The sequence below is a fragment of the Sminthopsis crassicaudata genome, chromosome 1, assembly GCF_048593235.1.
Source record: "Sminthopsis crassicaudata isolate SCR6 chromosome 1, ASM4859323v1, whole genome shotgun sequence".
NCBI classification, from domain to species: Eukaryota; Metazoa; Chordata; class Mammalia; order Dasyuromorphia; family Dasyuridae; genus Sminthopsis; species Sminthopsis crassicaudata.
Window position 1 is genome coordinate 650,693,081 of NC_133617.1, and position 26,195 is coordinate 650,719,275.

Here is a 26,195-nt window from a genome sequence, read left to right on the forward strand (position 1 = left end):
AATGGAAAAATATGTTGGTATGGACTAGGAAAATATTTTTATTCAGTAAAAAACATTTAAAGATGTAGTAGTCATCCAAAAGAATTCATAATAGTAGCTAACAGGCCTTTTTTTGGTCTTAGTTACAAGATAACAGATAAGTAGATTTTTCTAAAATAATTTCAGATCCATGAGGAGAAGTTACAGTAATTATAAACATATTATAGTCAGATATTATCTAGATATTAATAAACATGTTCAATTAAATTCAGTGAAGATTAGCAACTAAGTAGTGGAAAGCACACTTAACCTATGCAGAAATACTCCACATAAAATTGATAGGATGTCCAAAACTCTTCAAAGTTTGTCTTTTATCCATTCATTCTGATCTTATCTCTTTCCACACTCCATCTCTTCCTTCCTTTCTCACAGATATACCTGCAATAATAAGGAAAGACTTCAAAAATGTCAAAAGATCTAATTCTTGCTAATCTTAGAACATAAAAATCATTATTGTCCAAGCTTTTATGGTGGTCTGTTCTTAAGACCTTAGCAACTTGCAACACAATCCAGTTCCCCCTGCTGAGAGAGATATACACAATATTATGTGACTTTTAACCTCTGTGGCCCTCAGAGAGTCATCATCCTATGTATAGGAGGAGTCCAGACTAGATGATCTTGACATTCAACTGCACGATCTTATGAAAATGTGAAATATTAAGAAAATGTGAATGTTTAAATGTAACAAGTTAGGTTTTTAAGGAGGAGGCTAACAAAGATGAACCATTCTCATCTTCTTAAACTATCCTCCTCTTTCTTCCTAGGGAACTCTCATTTACAAAGTTTTAAATCCCCACTATTACACTGGAACCATCGCCATGGCCTCTTTCCTTTCCCAGTCTACTCTTTTTAATTCTTTCAAGCTGCCTCTGCAGGTGGAAACATCACAGAGTCCTCTCTCCAGTATAGTAACCACCAAAAGATAAAGTATTATCTTTGTGGGAACTGAGAGGTTCCTCAGAGACACAAAGCATAGAGAAAGGAGTCAGGCTTTGCAGTGCAATCTTATGGGACAAAGATACAGTGTCCACTTCAGTGAAGCAGGTAAATGGGAACATCTAAGCAATTCCAGATTTTGTTGGAAGCAGTATCTGAAAGGAAAATATAACCCACATACAAATCTTAAGGATAAGTTATGTAAGACAAGGTAAACAACATAAGGCAGCATAAGAGTAAATATTAAATGCATAGTATATATATATTTCACCATACCATAGATCTAGTAATATAGAAGTCCAAAGTGATCATCTAATGGCTCCCCATCCCCCATTTTAGAGGAAAGGTGGGGGTAGCCTAGAAAACTAAAGCAATTTTATTTTTGTCTGCAATTTCTATAATCTTGCCTCAGAACCTATTCATATGATAGTTTATCTGAAGAAGAGCCTTTTCTAATACTAGCCCCAACAACAGATCTGGTCTAGTCTAAGAATATCATATCCCCTACTCCTACCCTGTAAACTCCCAGAAGGTAAGGCCTGTCCAATCCAAAAATAACCACACCCAATTCATCTCCTATCTAAATTGAAATCTATAAAAGCTTTGATCCTTCAGGGAATCTCTTCTGTGTGGATGGGGGCTCCCTTATCGGCAAAATTAATGAACTCACTCTTGGACTGGGTTCTGGTTTGTTCTGGCACTAACAATTTTACCCACAGAGCATACAAACTCACTCAAAGTCATCTAAATTGTAAGATAAGAAGAGGGAGATTGTAACGTGGAATGAAGTGGTCAGAGAGACTTCATGATAAAAGGGGAATTTGAGTTGAACCCTGAAGACTTTCAATAATCAAAGAGGAAAAGGAAAGATATTTCAAGCAAGGGACCTATGTTAGCAGTGTTCCATTCTTTTAAACTTCTGGACTCATACCCAGGGACTTCCAAGGTCAATCCATTCCACCTACCTAAAATAGTGGGAGAAAGGTTTGAGATTAGGGCCTGAAGACTAGCCATCTCAATGTTTAATTTTTTTTTTTTTTTTTTTTACCATTTACCCCTTCCTTTGGACCCAAATTCATGTCATCTAGGAAGTCTACTCAAAGCAATGGACTTTCTAACATGCCTAAATTTGAAGGAACTCCTGGCTTTATCACTAACTTTGCAAATTTGGGCAACTCTACAGTTCATCCAGTTATAAAAGAAGGAGATTGGTATAGCTAATATCTAAAGTTTCTGATCTCTTCTAGCTCTATTATTCTGAAACTCTATGTGACAGCTACCCTTTTCCTGCTATATCCATATGCCATGGGGTTTCTCCCTTCTGTCTCTGCTTCCTATATCTACCTCCCATGGGGGCCAAGAGGTTTCGGATCATAGAATTCAGAACTGGAAAGAACCTTAAAATCATTTCACTCAGGGGTTCTTTGTTTTTGTATCAATATGGTAAAACCTATCAGTTCCTCAAAAATTGTGTTTTTAAATGCATAAATAAAATACATGATTAAAAAAAGAAACCAATTTTATTGAAATAAAGATCTTGCCAGTGATATTATCAGACTTAAAGAACAGCCTCAGGTTGTTGATTCAGACTTCCCAATTACTCACTAGGAAAAAAATCATTCCTAGTAAAGTAGGAGGAATTGACCTTTAGAAGTAATATGGCAGCTCTTCTACAGTCAAGTGCTTCCTGCTACCTCATGAACTCTTATATTCTCATCTGTCAGCTTATAATACAAGCAAACGCCTTTTATTTGGCTGATGTCTACATGGCCTACAATTCCTTTTTGTAAGAAGCAAATGTGATAGAAAAAAATATGCCTACCCACCAATTTTTTCTTGAAAAGTAAGAATGCTTGACCTAGATTCACAAAAGACCCAAGTTCAAATTCCAGCTTTAATAACTATGTGATTGTGGTTAAATGACTTCCTTTTTCACAAATCACCTTTCAGATGATTCATTTGAAATAGTCAAAGTCACCCAAGTAGCAGTAGCAGATCTGGATTTAGATTTAGGTCTCTCTATACCAAGTCCACGATTACCTACAAAGTTCTAGCTTTTTTCCAGTGCTTTACATGATAAAATACACATTCTTTTTACAGACCCAGAAAAATCAGATATTTCCAAAGCCATCCTTAGTATTAAGTCCTCCCCTCTTCATCCTGTATTCCTTCCATCTCTCCATGTTAACAATTGAGAGTAAATCTTTATGGATCCAGTTCTTCAGAAGACCTACTCTTCGACTCCCTGGATAAGAAGGACCTTCCCTTATCAGGCCTCCAGTGATTATTCCTTTAAGCATCAAATTGTCCTAGAGTTTTCTGCAGTCACAATATTCACCCTTTATGGAAGACTCAATGGATCTGTCCCCTGGAAGATCTATTATGATGAAAGGACATGTTTCTCTCTGTTTTGATTAACTGCACTAACAAGTTGTTAAGTATGTTTCTGGCCCTTGCTGAAGCTTAGCTTCTTTTCCTCTTATCTTACCTAAACTAGTACTAGCTCTCATCTCAATAGTGGTCAATGCATCCTAGATAAAAAAACATTATCATCACTGAAGGCCATCTCCCCTGGGATGCTGGTAATAGACAATGTTCTCTTCATCACTGCATCTTTCACTAAATTCCTGTTCCCAGCATTATCATCTTATTTGTAGAATAGAGATAACATGTATGATGACCCCAATGAATCACCACATCTTTTCTGACTTAGGTTATCAGCCCTACCCATATCTCTAGTTTTTCTCTGATGATGCATCACTAAAATGGTCCTGAAGGAATAGTATCCCAAAATCATATTATAATTTTATCATTAGATATTCTGATAGGCCCATCATCATCATTATGAGTATTCCTCCCATCTGTAAATCACAATTAGATGACTGAAAATCAGTGATTATATGAGTCTTTTATGAGGGATTTTTTTTATTTAAGTGAAAGTTTCCTCCTGGAAAAAAGATCCAAATAGAATTTGTACAGATTGAATATTGGTCTTTTTAAACATTGCTGGATCCTTATGATTTTTCTTGCCATACTATTTTAAAAGGTCATTTCTTGCCAGATAAAATCAAAATGGGAATAGATATATATTATTCAGCAAATTAAAATTGATTGAACCCATGAAAAATGAATACAATTAATTTTTAGACACATAATTGAATTAAACAAAAAGTAACTTGATATCTTCTGAGGGTTTTGAATTCAGTAGTGAATTTTTTAATTGCTATTACATCTCCATGAAATGAGTAGATATTATAAATAAACCTGTTTCAAAGATGAAGGTCTACTATAAACACAATTCTAAGAACATAAAGGGTTCTTCATTCAGGAAATATTTTGGGAATTCCTACTGCATGCAAAGCACCATGAGAGGAAAGATTTGGCATTTACTTTGGTTCTCCAGGATAAAAGTCAGAATAGACTCTGAGAATGATAAAAGTCAGAATGGATTCAGAGATCTTATTTGCTCTATAGTCTTAAAAGCCATGGCTTTATACTACAATTAAGGCCAAAAAACCCCATGTGTTTTTGATGTCTTTGCTGAAGATTTATTTCTTACCTTACCCTCCCTTCTAGGTTGCCCAATCAAGGGCCATCCTATGCCTAACATCACTTGGTTCCATGATCATCAGCTTATTGCAACATCAGCAGAACCAACATACTACATATTAGCAGCTGGGCAGATTCTTCAGATTACAAATGTCAGTGGAGGGTCTCAGGGTGAATTCAGCTGCCTAGCTCAGAATGAGGCTGGAACACTAGTACAGAAGGCATCTCTCGTGATCCAAGGTAAGAAACAGCAATGCACTATAGTTTGATTTGGGTGGGGGGGGGGGTTGCTTTTTTGTTCTGCCTGTGATTTTATAAGCATTCAGAATTACTAATGTGGACATTCTCTCTACTGATGGAGTTCAGCAACTCTTCTATAAATTTTAATTTTAGAGAATTGTCAATAGCTCTGAAGGATGATGGGACTTATATGTGGTCACATAGCTAATGTGTTTATATAATTGACACAGATATATATGTCATATGTACATGCATATACATATGTGTATATTATGGGTGAATATCAAACTTGAACCCTAGCCTTCCAAATTCCCAAACTAGTTATCTATCTATTATACCATACTCATTTAATGAATGAATGAAAAGCATTTTTAAAGTGCTTTATGTCAGGAACTGTGCTAAGAGCTGAGATAGATACAAAAAGCAAAACAGTAACTGACTTCAAGGCACTTATATGCAAAAAGGAAACAACAATTCAAGAAATGTTGGCTAGAGAAAGTATTTGGGTCTTGGAAATCATTTGGTTACATTTTTAACTTCTTGAGGAAGTCAATCTAGATAACTAGATAGAATATTCAAGTTCTGGTAAAGGATTAGAAAAGTAGTTTTTTCTAATTAACATAAATCTTTAGAGACTGATTATAAATATAAAATTAAACAAAATCTCAACTTTCATAAATTGAATCTACTTCCAACATTTGCAATTCAAACAAATACTCTTTTTTAAGCAGCACCTAGGAATAGGATACATATGTAAAATATATGTCTAAGTGCCCTAAAAGTTGTAACTAGAGCCAAAACCAAAATTTTTGTCTAGACTTCAGCATATTTCCTCTGTGTTCATTTCTAGTAAAGATGATAAAAGAACCATGAGGAAAATACAGGTTTTATATGCTTGTTCGACTGGCAAGTTGCTTTAATTTGGACCCTATCTGGAAGCTTATGTCTAGAACAACTATTAGAATTTGAAGCATGGGACAGAAAAAGATAATGATAAATGTTGGAGAGGATATAGGAAAACCAGGACACTAATGCATTGTTGGTGGAGTTGTGAATCCAGTCATTCTGGAAAGCAATTTGGTACTATACCCAAAGGGCTATACAGCTGTGCATATCCTTTGACCCAGCAGTGACTTGACTGAGACTGTATCCCAAGGAAATCATAAAGGAGGGAAAAGGACTCATATCTGCAAAAATGTTTGTAGCAAGTTTTTCTATGGTAGCAAAAAAAAAAAAAATGGAACATGAGTAGATATCCATCAGTTGGGAGATGGCTGGACAAGTTGTAGTTTTTGAAGGTAATGGAATATTATTTAAGAAACAATTTAGAAAGGCCTGGAAAGATTTACACAAACTGATTCTGAGCAAAACAAGCCGAACCGGGAATAGATTGTACACAAATAACCGCAAGAATGTGAAATGATCAACTATGAAATTCTTGGTCCTTTCTCAGTAGTTCGGGGATCCAAAGCAAATCCCAATAGACTTTGTACCAAAAATGCCATCTGCATCCAGAAAAAGATCTAAGGAGACTGAATGTAAATCAACACATGCTGTGTTCACTTCTGTTTTCTGGGTTTTTTTTCTCTCCCCCGTAGTTTTTCCCTTTTGCTCCGATTTTTCTCTCTCAGCATGATTCATAAAGTAATGTGTATTAAAAATAACTAAATTTCCTAGAAAACAAAAAGAATTGCAATATGGGCTTAGATTCAGCATTACCTCCTTAGGAATAAACTGTCATCAGGGATCCCTGTACATTCTCCTGAAGCTAACAATAACTTCCAAAACAGTGGGACAAACTCCAATGGGGCTCTTCTGTAGAAACCCATAAGAAACCTTTGGCTTGGTTTCCATCCAGGTTTCTTCATAGGCCTAAGTGAGACACTTCAAAAAGAAATTCCATTGCAAGTTGTTTCCAAAATGCAGGGTTCTGAAGGAAAGAAACAGTTGGATGTTAATATGGAAAGGTAGCCTTGGAAAATAAAAATAAAAGATTCCAATCCCATAAAACTTTTTCCCCTTAAGCCCCCTGCTCCCACCTATTCACCTCACAATGGCATGGCTTCATAGACAGGAAAATAAAGATCAGTTTCCTTGGCTGGCTAGACTTCCCTATCCTGCTGCACTTCAAATGGTAGCAGGTATCTGTCCGGTTTGTATGGCATCACCTTGCAAAAGAAGAATTAGAAGTTTGCAAGTATTTTTAACATTCTCCTGCCTTCACCTGCGCATACAAAGACAACACAAGAAAATAAAGCAAACTGTAATTTTCTATATCTCATTTCACATCCCCAGCACTTATCACGTACTTGGTAAATGGTACATACCTAATAAGTGTTGACTGACCCCATACAGCATAAATAAAGAATTTCTTAAGCTTCCCAGTTATTTATAAATTTCATGATTTATAAAATCCATGGGATTTAGAAACATAAAAGTTCTTAGAGATCATTTATTACAATATCCAAACCTTTCATTTTTCAGATAAGGAAACTAAAGCACAAGGTCACAAAGGTAGTAAATGTTATAATTAAACCTGGATTCTGGAACTTCAGTTCCCTTAAAATGATTATTAAATTTAAAGCATCTTTACCTGAAGAGAAAATATTTTGGGGTAGAGGGAGGATAATAAAAAATTTCTAATGTAAGTATAACCCATAAAACCAAACTTTGAGTGATGGGAAGAGGTATATTGATTGTACCTATTGGAAGAGAGTGCAATATAAGTAACCCCAAGCTATTTTCCAATTTTACCTTGCGGCGGCTGCAGAATATTGGTGGTCAGTGGACAAACTGGTGGGATGCTCGGCCTCATGTGGGAACAAAGGAGTCCAACAACTCCACCTGAAGTGTATGCTGAATAATACCGAAGTCAACCCTTCCTATTGTGCAGGAAAGGCTAAGCCAGCTGTGCAACCTGTAGCCTGTAACCGAAGAGACTGTCCATCCCGGTGAGTGTCAAGCAGAATATTGATGTTAGACTTCATCCAACATAGGTCATTTGGATGCAGGGTGAAGGTTTCATGTCATAGATTCATAGTTCTTAAAGCTCCAAAAGGGGTCCTCTTATTAGGTCATCTATTTCCTTATGGATTAGCTTAGGGAAGCTAAGATCCAGTGATGGAAAGACTAGTCACAGACACGATATGATTTGATTTTAGATATTCCAGGACTAAATTCAGGGCACTTTCTATCACAGCAACTTTTCTTCTGGGGAAGCTATCTATCAGCTGAAATAATTTACAAAACACTTTCAGCTATGGTACTTGAAAAGCATGAAGAGCCTTGCATCTTTTTCTTCTCTTAATAACTTTACCAACAACAGATCAGTTCAGAGATATTTATCAATTTATTTTTTGGACTATATTTTGACACTACACCTAGTTAAAATTGAATCATATCTCTGTCCCCCATCATTCTTACTAGTTCCAAAGATTTCTATGTTCTAGGTTTTGGTCCCTTCAAGAATCAATGGCAGCATTCTTTACAACTTTATAGTTATTAGAACTCTATGATAAATTTACCCAATCTTTATCCTTCCACTCCAAGACAGGTGTAAATGGACACTCCCCAAATTCTTTACTTTTGAACTCATCTCTGCCTCAAGAGAAAGAATGAATTCCCTGAGAATGGGCTCTCTGGTTGTAGGATAAATGGGGGACGGAATAGATTTAGTTATCCTAGGGCCATACTTGTTGGATGCGGTGGGTCAGTACCCAGCTGTAGAAGGGTTACACACAGACTGCTAGAATGCCATTTTATTACCTTTCCATAAGACATTCACCTCTTAGGCGACTGTTTTGTCTTTTGCCAGCTGAGTCATAAGGAACAGTTGAAACCAGGAGAGACTCAATGAAATATGAAACACACTCATTAATATCAGCAGTTTGACTTGCTGACGGGAACGTTTCCACGGGAATGATTAATGTCCTTTTATACCCTTCCTGAACTGTAACACAGCCCATACCTCCTCCCCCCCACTGCAACCCCAACTCCTGAGAAATTGCTGAAATGGATATTTGGAAATCAAAGTGGATTGAAATGCAGGCCTGAGATTCACCAGGGACATAAGAAGCTGCAAATTCAGCCCTGCCAAGCTGTGTGAAATGAAGAAGAGTTCTTTTCTTTGCCAGGAACTTTTTAATTTGATTTGGTGATGGTTGGAGTCAATCAACCTAATTTACTCCTGTAAATGAAATAATAATAGATAGGTCTGCTTGAGTTTCAATGCCCCTAAGGAGGATTAAAAAGTACCTCCTGCTTACTTCCCAAGTAATCATGGATGTGGGCATTTCTGCTGAGCTGGATTGTTGGTTGGGACTATATACAGAAGAATCTTCTCTCCAAAGAAACTGAATATGCAAAGTTACCACAAACCAAGATTTCCTAGCAAAATGAATAGCCACTCTGTTCCACATTCCCCTAAGGATCCTCTTCCAAAATCCCACTTTCCAAGAAGGGAATATCACCACCTCTTTTACCTTTTATCATTCTTTAGATTAAACGCTTCTTATATTTGGCAATGTTAGTCCCTACAGTTTTTATGCAGAAAATACAGTAATGATCCACAGATAATAAAAGGGTCTATCTGCTCATTCTTTCTCACCAACATATGTGGAACATCTTTAAACAGAGGAAAATAGGTTTCTTTATTTTTGTTCCTTAGAGATAATAATATTGTTCTTTATAAAAACTTAAAACAGACATTCTAACCCATCACCATCAGAGATGAGATTCAAGCCACCCTTGTTTTTCTGATGAAATAGCTAAGAAACAACAAGCAACTTCTATTTTTCCAATGTTTTTGTCATACTGACACCATATCTCTAGTAACTTAGCAAGGTCTCAATGCCACATTTTAGGAAAGATTGAAAGCTGAAGCACATCAAGAAAAGGGAGACCAGAATGCTAAAGAAATTGGAAACTAAACCAAAAGAAGATCCCAGTAAGAAACCGGAGAGATTGACTTGTGAGGGGAAATGAGAAGACTTGTGGAGAGAGCTTTAAGACTATCTCCAAGTTGTTGTCTCATAGAAGAAAAATCAAACTAGGTCTGCTTGGGCCTGAAAGGCAAAACTAGGAGCAGTGGGTTTCAGGAAGCCTTCCCCTTCTTTTTTCATTGTCAAAATCATCTTTGAAATAAAAAGGACAAAAAAATGACTAAGGGGGATTGATATCCAAAGAAAAGGAGATAATAGGTGAGTAACTAGCTACCCTTGGCAAGTGAAAGTAACTAAGCCCAGATGGAGTTCATTCTTAAGTACTGAAAGAATTGACAGATGTGCTTACTGACCCATTGTAAGTGAGTTTTGGAAGAATGAAAGAAGTATTGCAAGATGAGAAACAGGCAACTGTCCCAATTTTCAGAAAAAGAAAGAGACTAAAGTCTGCAAGCTATAGGCCAATAAGCAAGATTTCAATTCTTGGCAAAATTCTAGATTGACATATTAAAAGATTAATTAACAAACAACTAGTCAAGGAAATGGTATTCACAGTCATAGTTTCATAAAAAACAGATCAAAGTGGACCATTCTTTTTTCCTTTTTTAAAAAATAAGATTAATCAACTGATATCAAAGAAAAGCTATAAATATTATTTCTCTAGATTAGAGGGAAACATGTGAAAGTCTCTCATGCTGATTTTACAGGTAAAAAATAAATAAAGGATACCAGCTAAATAGTAGTATAATTAAGTGAATTCAGAATTGGTTGATTCACTAAACTTCACAAGTAATAGTAATTAATGGTTCAATATCAGTGTGAAATGCAGTCTGCAATAGTGTGCCCTGGGAATCTATGTTTTGCTGTTTCCTTTAAAATTTGTTAGTGACTTGGTAAAAGCATAGAAGGAAGACACTTATTAAATTTTCAGAGGGCACAAAATTTTGAAGGATAGGTAATTCCTTAAATAAGTTACGATTCAAAAATATCTCAACAGGTTAAAGCACTGGGCAAAAATCAAATGTGATAAAATGTAATAGGAAGTTCAAAAAATGAATTTCATAAGTACGACATGAAAAACAGAGCTAAGTGATAGCTTATTAGAAAACAATCTTAAGAGTTTATTAGAAAACAGTCTTAAGAGTTTTCTTATAATGTAATAGGAAGTTCAAAAAATGAATTTCATAAGTACGACATGAAAAACAGAGCTAAGTGATAGCTTATTAGAAAACAATCTTAAGAGTTTATTAGAAAACAGTCTTAAGAGTTTTCTTATACTACTGTAAACTCAATGTGAGTAAACCATGTGAGATAGTAGCCAAAAAATCTATTAGTATTTTAGGTGGCACTGAGAGGCATGGATGTCTAGGACTTAGGTAGTAGTAGTTCTATAATAATCTATCTTGGTTTATATAATTGTAGTCATTACATCTCTTAGTTTCTTGGCATTTTCTTTGACTTTCCCTCCTCATCTCTGCCTACTCCCTTCTCTGGCTTCCTACAAGTCTCAATTAAAATTCCTATTTTCTACAGGAAGCCTTTCCCCAAACCCTCTTAATTCTAGTGTCTTCCCTCTATTATTTCCTATGGATCCTGAATTTAACTTGTTTGTATATAATATTTGATTTAAGGATAAGATTAGTCTTTTGTCTTTTTTGAGTTCCAGTACTTAGCACAATGCCTGGAATACAATAAGAACTTATAAGAGATAGAACTAAGATCAGAAGGTGAGACAAATTTAGGCATAAGGTAAGGGGAAACTCCCTAACATTTTAGAAATAAGGGACAGTATTTTGAAATGAGAACTCCTGTATGGAGTTCTCCTAATATGAAACTCTCCACTGAGTGAGTCTTTAACATGAGCTTGGAAAATCGCCTGGGAAATTGAAAATTTACACTTAGTCTACATGCTAATCTATGTTAGAGAAAAATCTTTCTGCCTCTAAAGATGGATCTCTCTCCACTCTGCCATGTTGATTTTTCTCTTAACAATTAGAACAACCCAAAAGTAGAATGGCTTGGCTTAGATATTGCTGGGTTCTATCTCATATAAGGTCTTTAAGCAAAGACTGGATGGCCATTTGTCAGATACATCGTAGAGATGATCTTTTCTCAGCTCTTCCAATTAGGAATATCTGTGATTCCATGAAGATGATTTTAACTTGTTAAAGGAAAAAAAACTTCTTAACTATTAAGGGTGTCCATGAATGGAAGGGGGTGCCTTGAAAAGCCATGGTTTCCCCATCATTGAAGTTCTTCAAGCAGAAGGTGGTTAAATGACATTTTTTTGTTTTGTTTTTTTCCTGAGACAATTGGGATTCAGTGACTTGCCTAGGATCACAGAGCCAGGAAGTGTTAAGTGTCCAAGGTCATATTTGAACTCAGATCCTCCTGATTACAGGGCTGGTGCTCCATCCACTGCACCATCTAGCTGCCACCTAAATGACTTCTTGTTGGAAATGTTATAAAGCAGGCACCTATACAGCTACACATTATATTAGAGTTCCTCCGAGGCCTTTTCCAGTTCTAAGCTTCTGCAATTCTCTAAGTAAGTTTGCCCAAGTGATCCCTTCCTTATATAGGCCCTCCAAAAATATAGTTCACAGAAGACAAACACTAACTTTGAACAAAGCTTACAAGCCTTATGATCAAAGGTTGTCAAGGAATTTCCCTCCTAAAACTTTCCTTATTAGTGAGCAAATATTTTTCATATCCAGTTCCATCCCAATTGTCCAAAGGAGTGATGATTATAACAAGACTTCTTCAGAGTAGTGACATCCGTGGATACTAATTGTAAGGAATAACCGATCAATTGACATAGGGATTGCAAGTCCCCAAAATAAATTAGAAGGAAAAGCTACTGATTCCAGTAATGAGGATAAACATTTTCCGGAATGAGAAGCAACGACTGTGTTTTTCCCTTAGAGATAAAAGTGATTTGCTCTGTGGGAGAGAATTTAAGCCAATATAGCCAAATTAATCAATATATATTTATTAAGCACCTACATAAGCCAACTACTTTGATAAGTGCTGGGGATACAAAAAGAGTCAAAAGTTTCCTCCCCTCAAGGAGCTTTCAAGCTAATGAGGGAGTTAACAAGAAACCAGTTATACCTTAAGCAAGGTATAAACAGGCTAAACAGGAAATAATTAACTGAGGGAAGACACTGAAATTAAGAGGAGTTAAAGAAAGCTGGATTCTAATTGTAATTTAAAGGAAATCAGGATCAGAATGAAGGAGGGGAAGGGAGAGGGAGAGGGAGAAGGAGAAGGAGAGGGAAAGAGAGAGAGGGAGAAAAGATAGGAAAGATAGGAAAGATAGGAGGGGGCTAGGTCATAAAGGTCTTTCAATGCCCACAGAGCATTTTGTATCTATTCCCTAAGGCAATGAGAAACTATTAGAGTTTAAGTGTCATGATATGACCTACACTGTAGGAAAACCACTTTCATGGTTGAATGGAGAATAGATTGGAGTGAGAAGAGACTTGAGGCAGACTAACTCCTTAGCCGGATATTGCAATAATCGAGGCATGAAGTGATGAGTATCTGCACTTGAGGGATGGCGATGTCAGAGGAGAGAAGGGGATGTATTTGAGAGATGCTGCAAAGGTGAAATCACTGGTCCTTGGCAACAGGTTGGATATAGTGAGTGAGAGACAGTGAGGAATTCAGGGTGACTTCTAGGTTGCATTAATCAAATAAGCTACCAGCTTAAATATATTGTATATTTCTTTCTAGTGGCCGCACATTCTTTCTTCCCTAATGAACTTGAGAGCATTACGATTACCAAAATGAGGGACAATTTCCTTGTAGTACCTTCACGATCTAATCTGTAAATGGGTACAGCTAGTTTTCTGGGTATCTTTCAAGATCTACCTTTTGGGTCTCTTGTCTAAAATTAAAAATAATTCTGCCTGTTGATTCCACACTCTCTGTGTTGTATATAAAAATAAATCCATGGTATTGGTTATGAAAAGGATCATCTATGTGTCCAGATTACCCCAAATTTGTATCTATATAGGAGGAGGTAAACACTGGACATCTAGTAAGCTTCTTCTTAGTGCAACACATGATGCCATCCAAGTCTTTTAGTTTACCTAACCATTTTTCCTCCTTCTGACAGATGGATGGTAACTTCTTGGTCATCTTGCACTCGAAGCTGTGGGGGAGGGGTCCAGACTCGTCGAGTTACATGTCAGAAACTGAAAGCCACTGGAATCTCAGTACCTATGTCCAATGATATGTGTTCCCAACTTGCCAAACGACCTGTGGACACCCAAGCATGTAACCAGCAGCTCTGTGTGGAATGGGCCTTCTCTAGTTGGGGCCAGGTAAGGACTAGATACCTTATATTTTTACTTTAAAGGTAAATTTATCAGTTTGCTTATTCTTGCTTACAAAGGCATAAACAATACCACAAATGCAACCTCCTCTACTTCTGTAGGATACTCTTTTTTTCTCCATCTCTCTTTCATTTCCCTTTCCTCATGTTTAATTCCTATTCCCCAGATTTAATCCCCTCATTCTCTATTTTAACTCTCTTCTATTTTCATCATGTCTTTCCTGATACCAAGCTATTCTCTGTCTTATCATCCCTTTAAATTTTCACATCTGCCTGTAGCTCCTAAGGTCTGCTGCAGATGTCTACATCCTCATGTTTATCATTATCTGCCACACAATGTTAGACAAGACAAATTCTATCTAACAGGGATCACCTCAACACCTTTAATAGATTGTCTCAAGCCCTATTCCATTTCCAAATCTACCCTTCTTACTTTACATACATAAGAATAAAATAAGCCAGATAAGCTTGCAAAGAAAGACTGTCACTTGAAATGTAATTCCTATTCCCAAGATTATACAGCAAATAGCTGAAATATTTTCCCCAAAAACTCTGGAAAATGGGAACAGTCCTGCACATAAATAATAGCCTTAAGAACTATTATCATTTGGGGGCTAAAATCTTTCATTTTGGGAGTCATTTAAGAATTGGCAGTCAAGATTTGAGTTGCATTGAAGGGTGATATTTGTTCAGAATATTTGATATCTTCATTTTCCAAGGATAAACATTAATAAATGGTGAAAAAAAAAAAGCTTCAAGCACTGATGGATCCTTTAAATCCTATTTTCTTTTTTCAGCTAGATTCTGTTACTCCTCATTCCCAGGAGGGACTGTACTTCTTTCTTTCATTCTTTCTTGATTTTTTCTAGCAAATGACAACTCAATAAATCTATTTGTTACCCCCCCAAAAAATCAAAAAATTTTAGTGATCTAAAATTAGTGATCTAAAAGTTGATAGTGAAATTTTCCTACTCTTATTTCCAGTTTCCAGGATACTATTACCTTCTATGAGAAAAAAAAAATCAGTATCTAGAATCACTCAAAGTCAGAGATATCTCTAATTTAATCTAACAAACATTTATTAATGGATTTGCTTTATGCAAGAACTGTGCTTAGTGCTAGAGAACTACCCTCAAGGATTATATATTTTATCAAAGGCAAGATTGAACATGTATAAAGTTAAGGATCAATATGACAAACTTGAGGGAGCAGAGGGAACTAGAGGCACCAAGAAAGTCTTCCTGCAGGAAAGAGAATTTTTAGCTTTCTTCAAAGTTGAGATAATCTCTTTTCAAGTCTTCCCTAAGTGCAGCAACCTTAGAAAAGCAGCAGAAAACCATTGAATATTCAACCACTTGGCTTGTATTCTTGGAGAATCTTGGCAATCTAGTTCTCCCAAGTCAATGTTGTTCTATATATTTGAAGACCTATTGTAAATATCCCAAGTGACTATATAATAAATATATGAGCAAAAGCAGGAGAATGACAAGGCATCATCACTGTGGGGAAAATCCACAATAACTTTTAGGTCCTCTTACAATCTCTTTCATGGTACATGGTTCAGAGAATCACTGTTTTCCCTCTCTTAATCTCACCCTTCATTCCAACTCAAGATGTAATTACCAGTTCTTGAATGGCCCAAACAAAATGGAAGATCTTAGGTCCAAACTAATATCTCTTAAGGTTTCTAATTCATGTGCAGGACTGTTCCCATTTTCCAAGTTTTTTAGGGGAAGGGAAGCATTGAAGGTTTTCTAAATTTAAAAAGAAAATTATAACCAAAGTTCCTCTTCCCAGCAGGATTCAGCTGTCATTTGAATCTAGCATTTCTCTTGCCAACTAGGATGCTCACTAATATAGTCAGCATTATTATAATTTCTTTTTAAGTAACCAAGGAAACATTACTAAAAGTTGTCAGTGCTTTGGGCAAAATAGGATCCATTAGCATGATTGAAGTTCTTAGATATATTCTTTGGAAAATATTCATTTTCAAGTTAACGCTCCAAGGCTCTCTGTTAGAAAAGATCTGATGTTCTGGAGTTAGGCATGGTCATGTTATGTTCGATGGCAGCACGTACAGTTAAGAGTTTCAGGTAGGAACAAGGCTGCTTGATTCCAAATCACTGTACTTTCTGGATGGATATGTCCCTTTCTTAGCTTCTCCCAATTCCCTTATATGTACCTCATCCATAATGGACATTCTCTACATTCAAAGACAGATGTTCTGATTTATCCATTTTGCCTGACTTGAGGTTATATAATTCTATAGCTCTCTTACCTGGAAAAATCCACTTTTTATGGCTCTCTCCAATCTCATAAGACTCCACTTGCCTAATCAGACAGTTGGATGGATTCCAATTAGGATCAGGTCACTGGCTCTGGTTTTGCATTATGACATCAGGATCATCAGAAGGAACATCAGGTTCACATTCAGCTAGAGTAATGATCCTTTCCTAACAGTGAAAATGAATAAAGAATCTATACTTGTCTTTCCCCAAATGACTCTTGTGTCCTTGTATCATGGATTATAATCAATTATTTGATCTCACAATGCTATTATTTTTGCTTGGAATGTTCCTTCAAGATTCAGTTATTCAGTCAGCAAGCATTATTAAGCACCATCTGTGGGTTTAATACTGTGGTAGGTAATAAAAGAGACCTAAGAGATATTTGTCTTTTATGGAACTACCAGCCTCAGAGAGGGAAAAATAACTAAAACAGAGAATTATAATGCTCAGTATTATATAAGTATCTTAGAAAATTTGAACAAAAAAAATTTTTAAGTGATATTAGGGCCAAGTGTGGGATCTGGATAATTATACTGACAAAGAAGTGAACTTTTAATTCCATTTTAAAAGATGGATAGAAATTTAATAGGTCTGGCAAGTAAGGGAAAGGAGGACAAGATGAGGAGACCATTCTAAACTAGGAAATAGTGTGAGCAAAAGTACTTAGACAGGAGAATATATCCCTACTCAAACATTCACACCCACATTTCTATGAAAATATCTTTCTAACAGTAACATGAATATTCTTTTTTTTCTCCATATTCTTTACTTCAATAAGGGTAGGAGAAATAATTCTGGTATTTCCTTAGGGAATTAAAAACAGCTCCTCAACTGCCTGATGCCCTTTATAGCTCCTAAATAACTACTTGTAGTTTTATAAACATCACAACCCCCAAAAAAGGACCTTTAGGGGCCCAGAAATGAATTAAGTTTTAAGGTTAGCCTTAAAAAGCTAAGTATATGGCTATATGCTACCCTAATAATAAGAAAGGAACTGTCAATCTTTTTGTTGTACAGAAATATGTGGCACATTGGCTAAATCCTGATGATCTTTGTGTTTTCTAGTGATCATTATTATATACAAGCATTTTTTTGAAAGGGAAATTGATCCTAGCTTATCCCTTTCAGCTCCCAAAAAAGTTTTCCTCAATGCTTTTCATCAGCAATAGAGTAAAGCTGAGTCAGTGCCGGAGGGCTGGCTGGCTTCTCCCCCTATCAATGGCATTTTCCCAAGTGTACCAAGCTCCATTCCCTTCATGCCCCAGATTTCACATCTGCCCTATGATCACCACAGAAAGCTTCTATTTTTCCTATTTTGGCAAGCTTTGGGGATGTGCATTCCTAATTCCCTCTTCATTTTCCTGCCCAGTTTTTAACTTGGAGACTATGGAAATCAAGGGCAAGTTGGGGAAATGACAAGGTTTGGTTTCTTAATTTTTCAAATAGAGTTCCTGGTTTTGAAAGGCAAAAGTCAGAAGGGGCCACGTTGTTTTTAATGTCCTCCACTCCAAATATTCCATTTATATTTGTCAAACTTTATCATAAGATATACTTTCAAATAATCAATCTGGAAGAGAAAAAACTAAGATTCTTGGTCTGGTTCCTCATTTGTTACAAGTTACCACTTGATGATAGAATATAGTGTATTCAAGCAATAAGGAAAACAGTTCTAAACATCCAGTAACTCTTTTGTTCCCAGTTTCTCATGTCTTAGAGATGATTTGATTTTGGATAGAACTAGAAACAGCACAAGAGTACTATGGCCCTGTGCCTCCATGTCTTTATGAATTTATTCTCACAAAGGAAGTAGGGTTCTGTCCCTCTGTTCCTTTCACATGCCTTTCTTCTCCTGTTCTACAGTGTAATGGGCCATGCATCGGGCCCCGCCTGGCGGTGCAACATAGGCAGGTCTTCTGCCAGACAAGGGATGGACTTTCCTTACCTTCTGAGCAATGTAGTGCCCTCCCAAGGTAAGAAATCCTTGAACCTTTTCACCCACAGGAAGGGCAACTGAAGGACTTTCTAATTAAAATTCATTAATTCCTCCCACCCTCTAGTTTCTAAGAATAGGATTTTACCACTTCCCTCCACCATTCATGCTCACTTTCCAAAATTTCAGAATTTTTGAGGTGAGGGGAATGCAATGGGGACTGAAAGCTGGGGTGAGAAGGCTGAGACGAGCACACCAGCTGCCAAATAAGTGAGCTTGGGTGTGTCTACTCCACCATTTGGGCAAAGAATGCTACCCACTGACCACCACAACAATCAGAAGACCAGCTCTGGCCAAGACCCTATCTTTAACATTTCCAGGGCAGAGAGGATGGAGGACAATTGAAACTACCCCAGATCTTCCTTTAACCCTGAATCACATAACAGATATTTTCTCAGCACAGGCATCCCATTTGGTCTGTCAAAGTAATTCCCACAGAAGGAAACATTCTCCCACCTCTCCCTCCATACCTACCTGGGATCCAGGCTCATTGTGACGTACTTTCATGGCCATCCACTGCAGAGCAGGAGGCCATGTTCTCCCTCTCTTGCTTGTGTCAGCATCCTTCTCCTCACCTAAACTCCTCTCTCTGGCTCCATCCAGGGCTGTACTGGTCCTGCCTCCTTGATCTCTCGAGAGCCACCCTAAAGAAGGGAGTCCCATGTAAAGTAAACCCAACCTCTCCCTACCTAGTAGTTCAAAGGCCTCAATTCTGTTAGCATGGTCACTCCCTCAACCAACACTGAGCAGAACCTTCTCTAATTTAGTACAGGGATAGGGAACCTTTTTTCTGCCAAAGACCATTTGGATAATTCGAGGGTCATACAAAACTATCAACTTAAAGATCTTGAGTAACTTATAGATTTACTAGCCCTCAGCTCATCACCACCCAGGCTGCCTTGGCAAGGTCACACCAAATGATTCCACAGGCCAGACATCCTCACCCCTGATGTAGAATATGGTCTTTAAAGGTTCCTGTGCCAAAGAAATTCGTCACTTTGGGCCAAAGCTTCTGGTCTTCAGACAGTAAACTAAGGTAGTATTTGAGCCTTTTCCAGACTGGCAGAGCATATACTTTGTTGCTTTTTGCTTAAAGAATTTAGGGATACCTCCTTTCCATGATAGTATGTGAGCCCTTTCCAGACTGGCAGAGCATATACTTTGTTGCTTTTTTCTTAAAGAATTTAGGGATACCTCCTTTCCATGATAGTATGTGAGCCCTTTCCAGACTGGCAGAGCATATACTTTGTTGCTTTTTGCTTAAAGAATTTAGGGATACCTCTTTTCCATGATGAGACCTTGAGGAAAGGAGAAGGAAGGGAATAAGTATTTATATAACACCGACTTTATGCCAGTCAACAAACCAAGAATGTTACAGTTATGGTTTCTTTTGATCCTCACAACAACCCTAAGAGGTAGATGTTATTATTCCCCATTAAGAAAAAGACAAAAAAGAGATTGGTTTGCCTAGGGTCACACAGTTAATAAGTATCTAAGGCCATATTTGAACTCAAATCTTCTAACTTCAAACTCAGCATTCCATTGACACTGTGTTACCAGCTGCCTTTAATCAGATATACATATACTGAATAAATACAAGAGTTAGTAGGTGACATAGTCATGGGGGTATAGCTGGATGGGACCTTAGAATTCCCATTTCATAGATGAGGGAATAAAGCTAGACAAGTGACCATTAATTAGATCATTGCCGCTCCTGGATTAAAATCCAGATTTCTTGATTGCCTGTCCAGTAAGGCTCAGAAAATGAATGAAAGCAGAGTTAAATTGGCTTCTCCTAATTTCATTCCATGTTTTCTGTGTGTTTATCCTAGCTCAGCAGGCACAGAGAGGACATGTCCCAGAACAATAAATGATGATTTTCAGCAAAGCTACTGTACCCTGGTCTTAGATATAGTGAAAAAAGCACTATATTTGGAGTTAGGAGGCTCTTAATAGTAGTGTGCGATGGACAAATCACTCCAACCTTTCTGTGCTTCAGTTTCCCCATCTGGGAATGAGGATAGCTCCCGTACTTTCAGAGAGTACAAGGAAAGCTGAGAGAAAAGGTACAAATCTAAATTCTCCTAAGGATGCTGAGAACCTTTTTGTGCTTTCCCCCTCAGGCCTGTAAGCACTCAGAATTGCTGGGCGGAAGCCTGTGGCGTACACTGGAGGGTCAGCCTGTGGACACTATGTACAGCGACGTGCGGCAACTACGGCTTCCAGTCGCGCCGAGTGGAATGTGTGCACATCCGCACTAACAAGCCTGTACCAGAGCATCTGTGCTCCTGGAGACCTCGCCCTGCCAACTGGCAGCGCTGCAATATCACCCCTTGCGAAAACAGTACGTTCCAACCCAAAAGAGTCCTCTGCAATATTCCAGCAGGGCTGCGGGTCCAGAGGGCAGCCCCAAGGGCCCGGGCACCGTGGTTAGTGCTATGGAACAGGTTTCCTTAAGGATTACAGTCCTCAGGCTGCACAGACCAGTGTTCTCCAAAGGAACCTTTTCCGAGTGTGTGTATGTATCTGTGCACATGTATGTGCAAGGGTCTGTGCACATACACACAGAGTGCACATGTGCCACAAAATCTGGGTTCTCAATTTACTGCTCTGTTGGCTAAGCATGATGGGTGCGACCTGGGGGTTCCGGCTCATCTGGAGAAAGAGGGAGGTTAGGCTCCTCTGGGGAGAACAACCAGTGGGAACCTAAACACACTCAGCATCCAGCTCACGTGTGGGCAGCAGGCAGCAGCAAGGCCTTGCCAATTAAAATAAGCATTATAAACACCGAAGAAGAAAACCATGAAGTTCACTTCGAAAACCACCATTGCAGGGTCTCGCCATGAAACAACAAACATCCCTGTTATCTGGTTTCCTTCCCTCTCGGCCATGCAGTAACCAGAACTCTTCAAGGCGCCAACACACATGCATTTTGCTATTTAACACCCTTTTTATAGACTCACAGGAACTGAGGGCTGAAATGGACCCCTTCTCCCCCTCTTTTTTTTTAATGAATAAGGAAACTGAGGCCCAGAAAGCAAAGGGGTTTGCCTGAAGCCATTTCTTCTGCCTTTGGCTTTCCTACTCTGTTAGAGCATATTCGTGCCTCTCAAATCCAAACTGTCCCTTATCCACAATCTCAATGGCAGAATATGCAAATTGTTTTAGGATTTAATTTTTCACTCTTCTTAAATCTTTCCATCAAAAGGACCATGCTTCCTCTTAAAGAAAATACAGAAGTCATAAGACAAAACGCAGGAAATAGAAAATTAATCTAGTGAGGTCAAATCTGACCTCAGACACTTATTACTATGTGACTCTGGGCAAGTCCTTTAACCCTTTTGCCTTGTAGAGAAGGGAAGAGGGAGAGTAGGAAAAAGGGAAAAGGAGAGAGGAATATGGGGGGAGAAGAGAGAGACAGACAGAGAGAGGGAGGAAAGGGAAAGAAGAAAGAGACAGAGATAGAGACAAAGAGAGAAAAGAAAATGAATCTAATTCTTATGTCAGCAAGAAAATATTCTTCCAGTAAAGGAGAAATGTAAAGGTTTGCAGAACACAGTTTTTTGTTTTTTTTTAATGACATTGATTTCTTTGTTTTACTCATTTGGAAAAGAAGCTCTTAAAACAATGACTGATTGCAAAAGCAACTTGTCACCTTAATAGAGTTAATGACCAATGTTGTCTTTTTCCTATCCCATAAAGTTTTCTGTTCATTCAGAGCCATTCACTGGGCACTATAATTCCCAATAATAGTGTCCAGACACCAGGTCCTCAAAAGCAAAATACAACTTCCTGACAAGTTGTAGTAGAGCTTAATGATGGGCCTCTGAAATAGCCTAATATCTACTGTCAGACTCTACTTCAAAGTAGAGCAGAATTTTAGTCTTGTTTGAATCCATTCAAATACAATCATACAGTTAATAAGTCCCTATTATGCTATAGCACTGTACTTGGCAGGGACTATACAAAAAATAATAATGGAATAGCCCTGTTCTAAAAGGGATTCCTGAAGGAGTGAAGGGGAGGCTGTTGAGGAAGGGGAACAAGGCAACATACACAATTTAATATATTAGAAAGAATATGGGGGCAGCTAGAAGGGGAAGTGAATAGTGTGTCAGCCCTGAACTCGAGGACTCAAGTTCAAATTTGACCTCAGACACTTAATACTTCCTAGCTGTGTGACCCTGGACAAGTCACTTAACACAAGTCTCTTTTCCCAATTGCCTCAGAAAAAAAATTAATCTGATGGGAGTGCTATGAGAAATTTTATGTGGAAGCGACCCAAAGGAATTAGATCTGTAAGACCATAACATCATTCATCTAAAACTGGAACCCTAAAGGTCATCTAGACCAACTCTACCTCATTTCAGAGATGAGGAAACAGGTCCCAAAAGGTTGACTTAAACAGGATCACACAGTCTAACATTCTATTCATGCTACTTTGCAATATTCAAGAGATCTCACCAAAAAGCTGTCTCTCAGCTGTGCAACAAGGTTATAGTGAATCTTCAGGATTTTCCATTTGCTTCTCTATCCATCATGAGATGAGCCAAAGATGCATTCTCCCATCCTCAACTTTGTGAGGGCACAACCTTTTTTTCTCATTTGCCCTTTCTGGGGTCTTTGTTTTATAGATAATAGATATAATATAATTATAGATAATATAGATAATAGCGGACTTCTTCCTTTTCCTTAGCATCCTTTTCTTCATCCCTTACATTGTCGACTTGGCGTGACATGCCATCGAGTGATGGAGGATGAATGCATTCAGAGCAGTCACAGGCAGGAAAGCGTGTTGCAGACTCTGCTGGAGGGTTACAAGTGCCTCCTCTGCTGCCAGGGGAGAACAGTTGATGCATCAGCTGGGAGGAGGGAATCCATGGGCCTGAAGAGAGGCATAACTATTCTGGGCCCAGATTTATCCATTCTGCAAAGATTTATTGAGCATCTAAGGTGTGCAAGGAGCCCTTCTCTGCCCCCCTCCCCAGAGGTTCCATTAACCACAGCCCTGCACCTGCCTGGCCATACAGAATAGCATTTGTCAATTTGCCTTCATTTCACCGTTTCCTTTCTGTCCCCTCTCCCCACTCCCCTTCTCCCCCTTTACCAGTGGAGTGCAGAGACACCACCAGGTACTGCGAGAAGGTGAAACAGCTGAAACTCTGCCAACTCACCCAGTTCAAATCTCGCTGCTGTGGGACTTGCGGCAAAGCCTGAAGATGGGGAGCGGGGGATTACTCTGCTTTGGCCACCCAAAGGACTCGTGCAACCAAGTGGGACAGAACTCAAGCTTTCTTCATGTTATTTATTTATTTTCCCCTTTCTCCCTCCTCCTTCCCCACCCCCTCACACCCTCATCTGACTCCCTCCCAGACCCCCCCCCCCCACTCCTTGATTATAAGGGCCTCGACAAGCTTTCCCTTCCACACTTCTGGAAGACAGAATGCGATAAAGGCAGGAATAGCTAGAGTTATAAAAGGAAAGGAAGAAAATTTTCTAGGCTGAGCCAGGCCCAGAAAAAGCAAGCTGCTTAAGGGGGCATCCCCCCTACAATGACCCAGAGAAGCTAGGAGAAGGTGAAGTCCTCCAAAGTCACCACCGATGCCATTGGCCCCAGGAGGCAAAGCCTCCACCATGCCTAGTTAGCTCAACAAACAAAGAAAATTGAAAAAAAAAGTGGAGGGGGCAAATTTGTATGTATTTACACAAACCTTGGACAACTAACAGGGTGTTTGTTTTGTTTTGAGAGTGTGTGTGTGTGTGTGTGTGTGTGTGTGTGTGTGTGTGTGTGTGTAAAACACAGGACTGTCTCAGTTTGTCTCATCTGCCTGTCATGTCCTTTGTCACAATGAGAATGACTGGAGGTAAATGAAGAAAAGTGAGTTTTGAGCTGGAATGAGAATCAATGGAGAAGCCAGCTCTTCTCCTTTGCTGAGGGGAGACCAGGAAATAAGGTCATAAGAGAGTGGAATATAAAAAGGGAATGAATCGGTAAGACAGTGCAGGGGATGAAGGAAGAAAAACTAAGAATTATGAGGTACAGTATTATCTATAAAACAAAGAGGATGAGTAAAGAGACAGGGAAATGGGGTGTTCATGCAACGGGTACAGGCTGGTACCACATCAAAGGTTGTCACTGACTTAAGAGTTGAAAGGAATATTGGAAGTCATCCATTCCAACCTATTTTACAGAGGGCAAATCCAACACAAGATTGTCAAGTGATTGTATAAATGCTCTTAAGTTGCATGGTCAATGAGCAACAGGGTTTATTTGAACCCACAATCTCCAATTCCAATCCAGCCTGTTATCCATTGGGTAACACTGCCTCATAAGAACCAGTTATCCTGGGCTCAGAAATATCATGTGTCCCCTCAATTTATGGGCTTGTGCTCCCTCAAGTCAGCCCTCAGCTGGCATAGTGCTTTCTGTTTGGAAAGCGCACAAATCCTTCCCTTGGCAACAAGGAAGGTTTCTGGGAAAGATTCTCCATTTGGGGCCATTCTTTTCTATGCTGCAGCATTCAAACAGGATGGTCTAAAGACTTGGAGTAGTGGGTACTTTCTATTGACCAGCCATGGTACTGTAAGAGTCATGCATAGAATAGCAGGGGCTCAAAAGCTTCATCCTTTCCCCTTAGTGCCTTACCATAGATGTGTCTCAGGCAATGAAATCCATTTTGCCTTTGTAGCTCTGACAGTCAAACCATCTTGTAACCCCCTGTTATTTTATATTAGAAAGCTTCATTCAACTAACCAAGAGTTCCCCAACATTAATCACTTTATGCTTCAAAGGCACATAAAGACTTTATTTGGGAGACTCTGATTTTGGAACAACTTCCCATTATCCTTATTGTAGCAGAACTCGGGCACATTTAATGACCAGGGAGGGATGATGCCTCTAGAATGAGCCTCAGAGCTGTTTCTCTGCCCACACAAGAATAAGGTACCACTCGACTCTGGGAGTACTGCCACTGGTGCCATGGCTCTGTCTTCAAACTTAAAATTCATTTGGGCAAGTCAACATCAAGGTCAATAGTAACATTCCTCTGCTGTATCCTTCCCCCATGAAGCAAAGAGGGAATGGTCAGAATGTGTTTCTATGTCCATTCTTCCTCTTCCTCCAGAATTGGGCTCCCAGAAATCATGTTACTTAGAATCAGTGTAAGTTTTATTTAAAATAAAAAGAGAATGTCTTCTATATCTGTATATCTTTTGTGTATATTTATTAGGATTTCTTGTATAAAAAGTGCAATATTAATAATTGTACATGATGTTGTCCAGATAAAACTATCGGGGTGAGGTGGGGGGGGCTTTTAATGATCTTCCTAAAGTTGTGTTCCTGTCAAATCGGTGGTGATATTGTATATTTTTCTATTTTAAATGGCACTTGGCATCTAACTTTGGAATACATTCATTTACTGTGTACAGAACACATGGTAAACTCTTACACATGGGATGATGGGGCAATGAGAGGGGATTAATTTGTGACATGATAGTTTTGCATGAAATGAAGGGAAGATCCTTTTAATAATAATAATGGAGTGATTGTTTCTAGTTCAGTAGCTAATGGGAAACTGTACATTTCATAACTAGCAAAACCTTTCCAGTGAAATCATCTGTAGGGTTTTCGTACCTGGGACTATGCTTTGCAGAAACCCCCCGAGAACCATAATTTGGAATGGAAAACCCTAAGCTCTCTTGCATGGAATGAATGTACTTTCAAATGTTTGTCCTGTGAATTGTGACTTGGCAACATCGCAATAAGAGAAGAAGGGTTGCTAAATACTGTGGAAGGATATGACTCCTCCCTGAAAAACACAAGCCTGTATTTATATTTTTTGTACAGATAATGCAGCTTATTTATTTAAATT

The 26,195-nt window shown here is 38.4% G+C and overlaps 1 protein-coding gene across 2 annotated transcripts in view; it reads left to right on the forward strand.

Annotated features, from left to right (window-relative positions):
• Positions 1–26,193, forward strand: part of ADAMTSL1 (ADAMTS like 1) — a 380,756-nt gene extending 354,563 nt beyond the window's left edge. Inside the window, exons 24-29 of one of the 2 annotated variants that reach the window (XM_074282966.1) lie at positions 4,552–4,764; positions 7,535–7,715; positions 13,828–14,035; positions 18,195–18,304; positions 20,448–20,668; positions 23,435–26,193. In XM_074282966.1, coding sequence (XP_074139067.1) covers positions 4,552–4,764; positions 7,535–7,715; positions 13,828–14,035; positions 18,195–18,304; positions 20,448–20,668; positions 23,435–23,541 — 1,040 coding nt within the window. In that variant the 3' untranslated portion in view covers positions 23,542–26,193. Of the gene's footprint in view, positions 1–4,551; positions 4,765–7,534; positions 7,720–13,827; positions 14,036–18,194; positions 18,305–20,447; positions 20,669–23,434 lie in introns of both variants that reach the window. The other variant, XM_074282967.1, reaches the window with a different exon arrangement.
• The last annotated feature ends 2 nt before the right edge of the window (positions 26,194–26,195 follow it).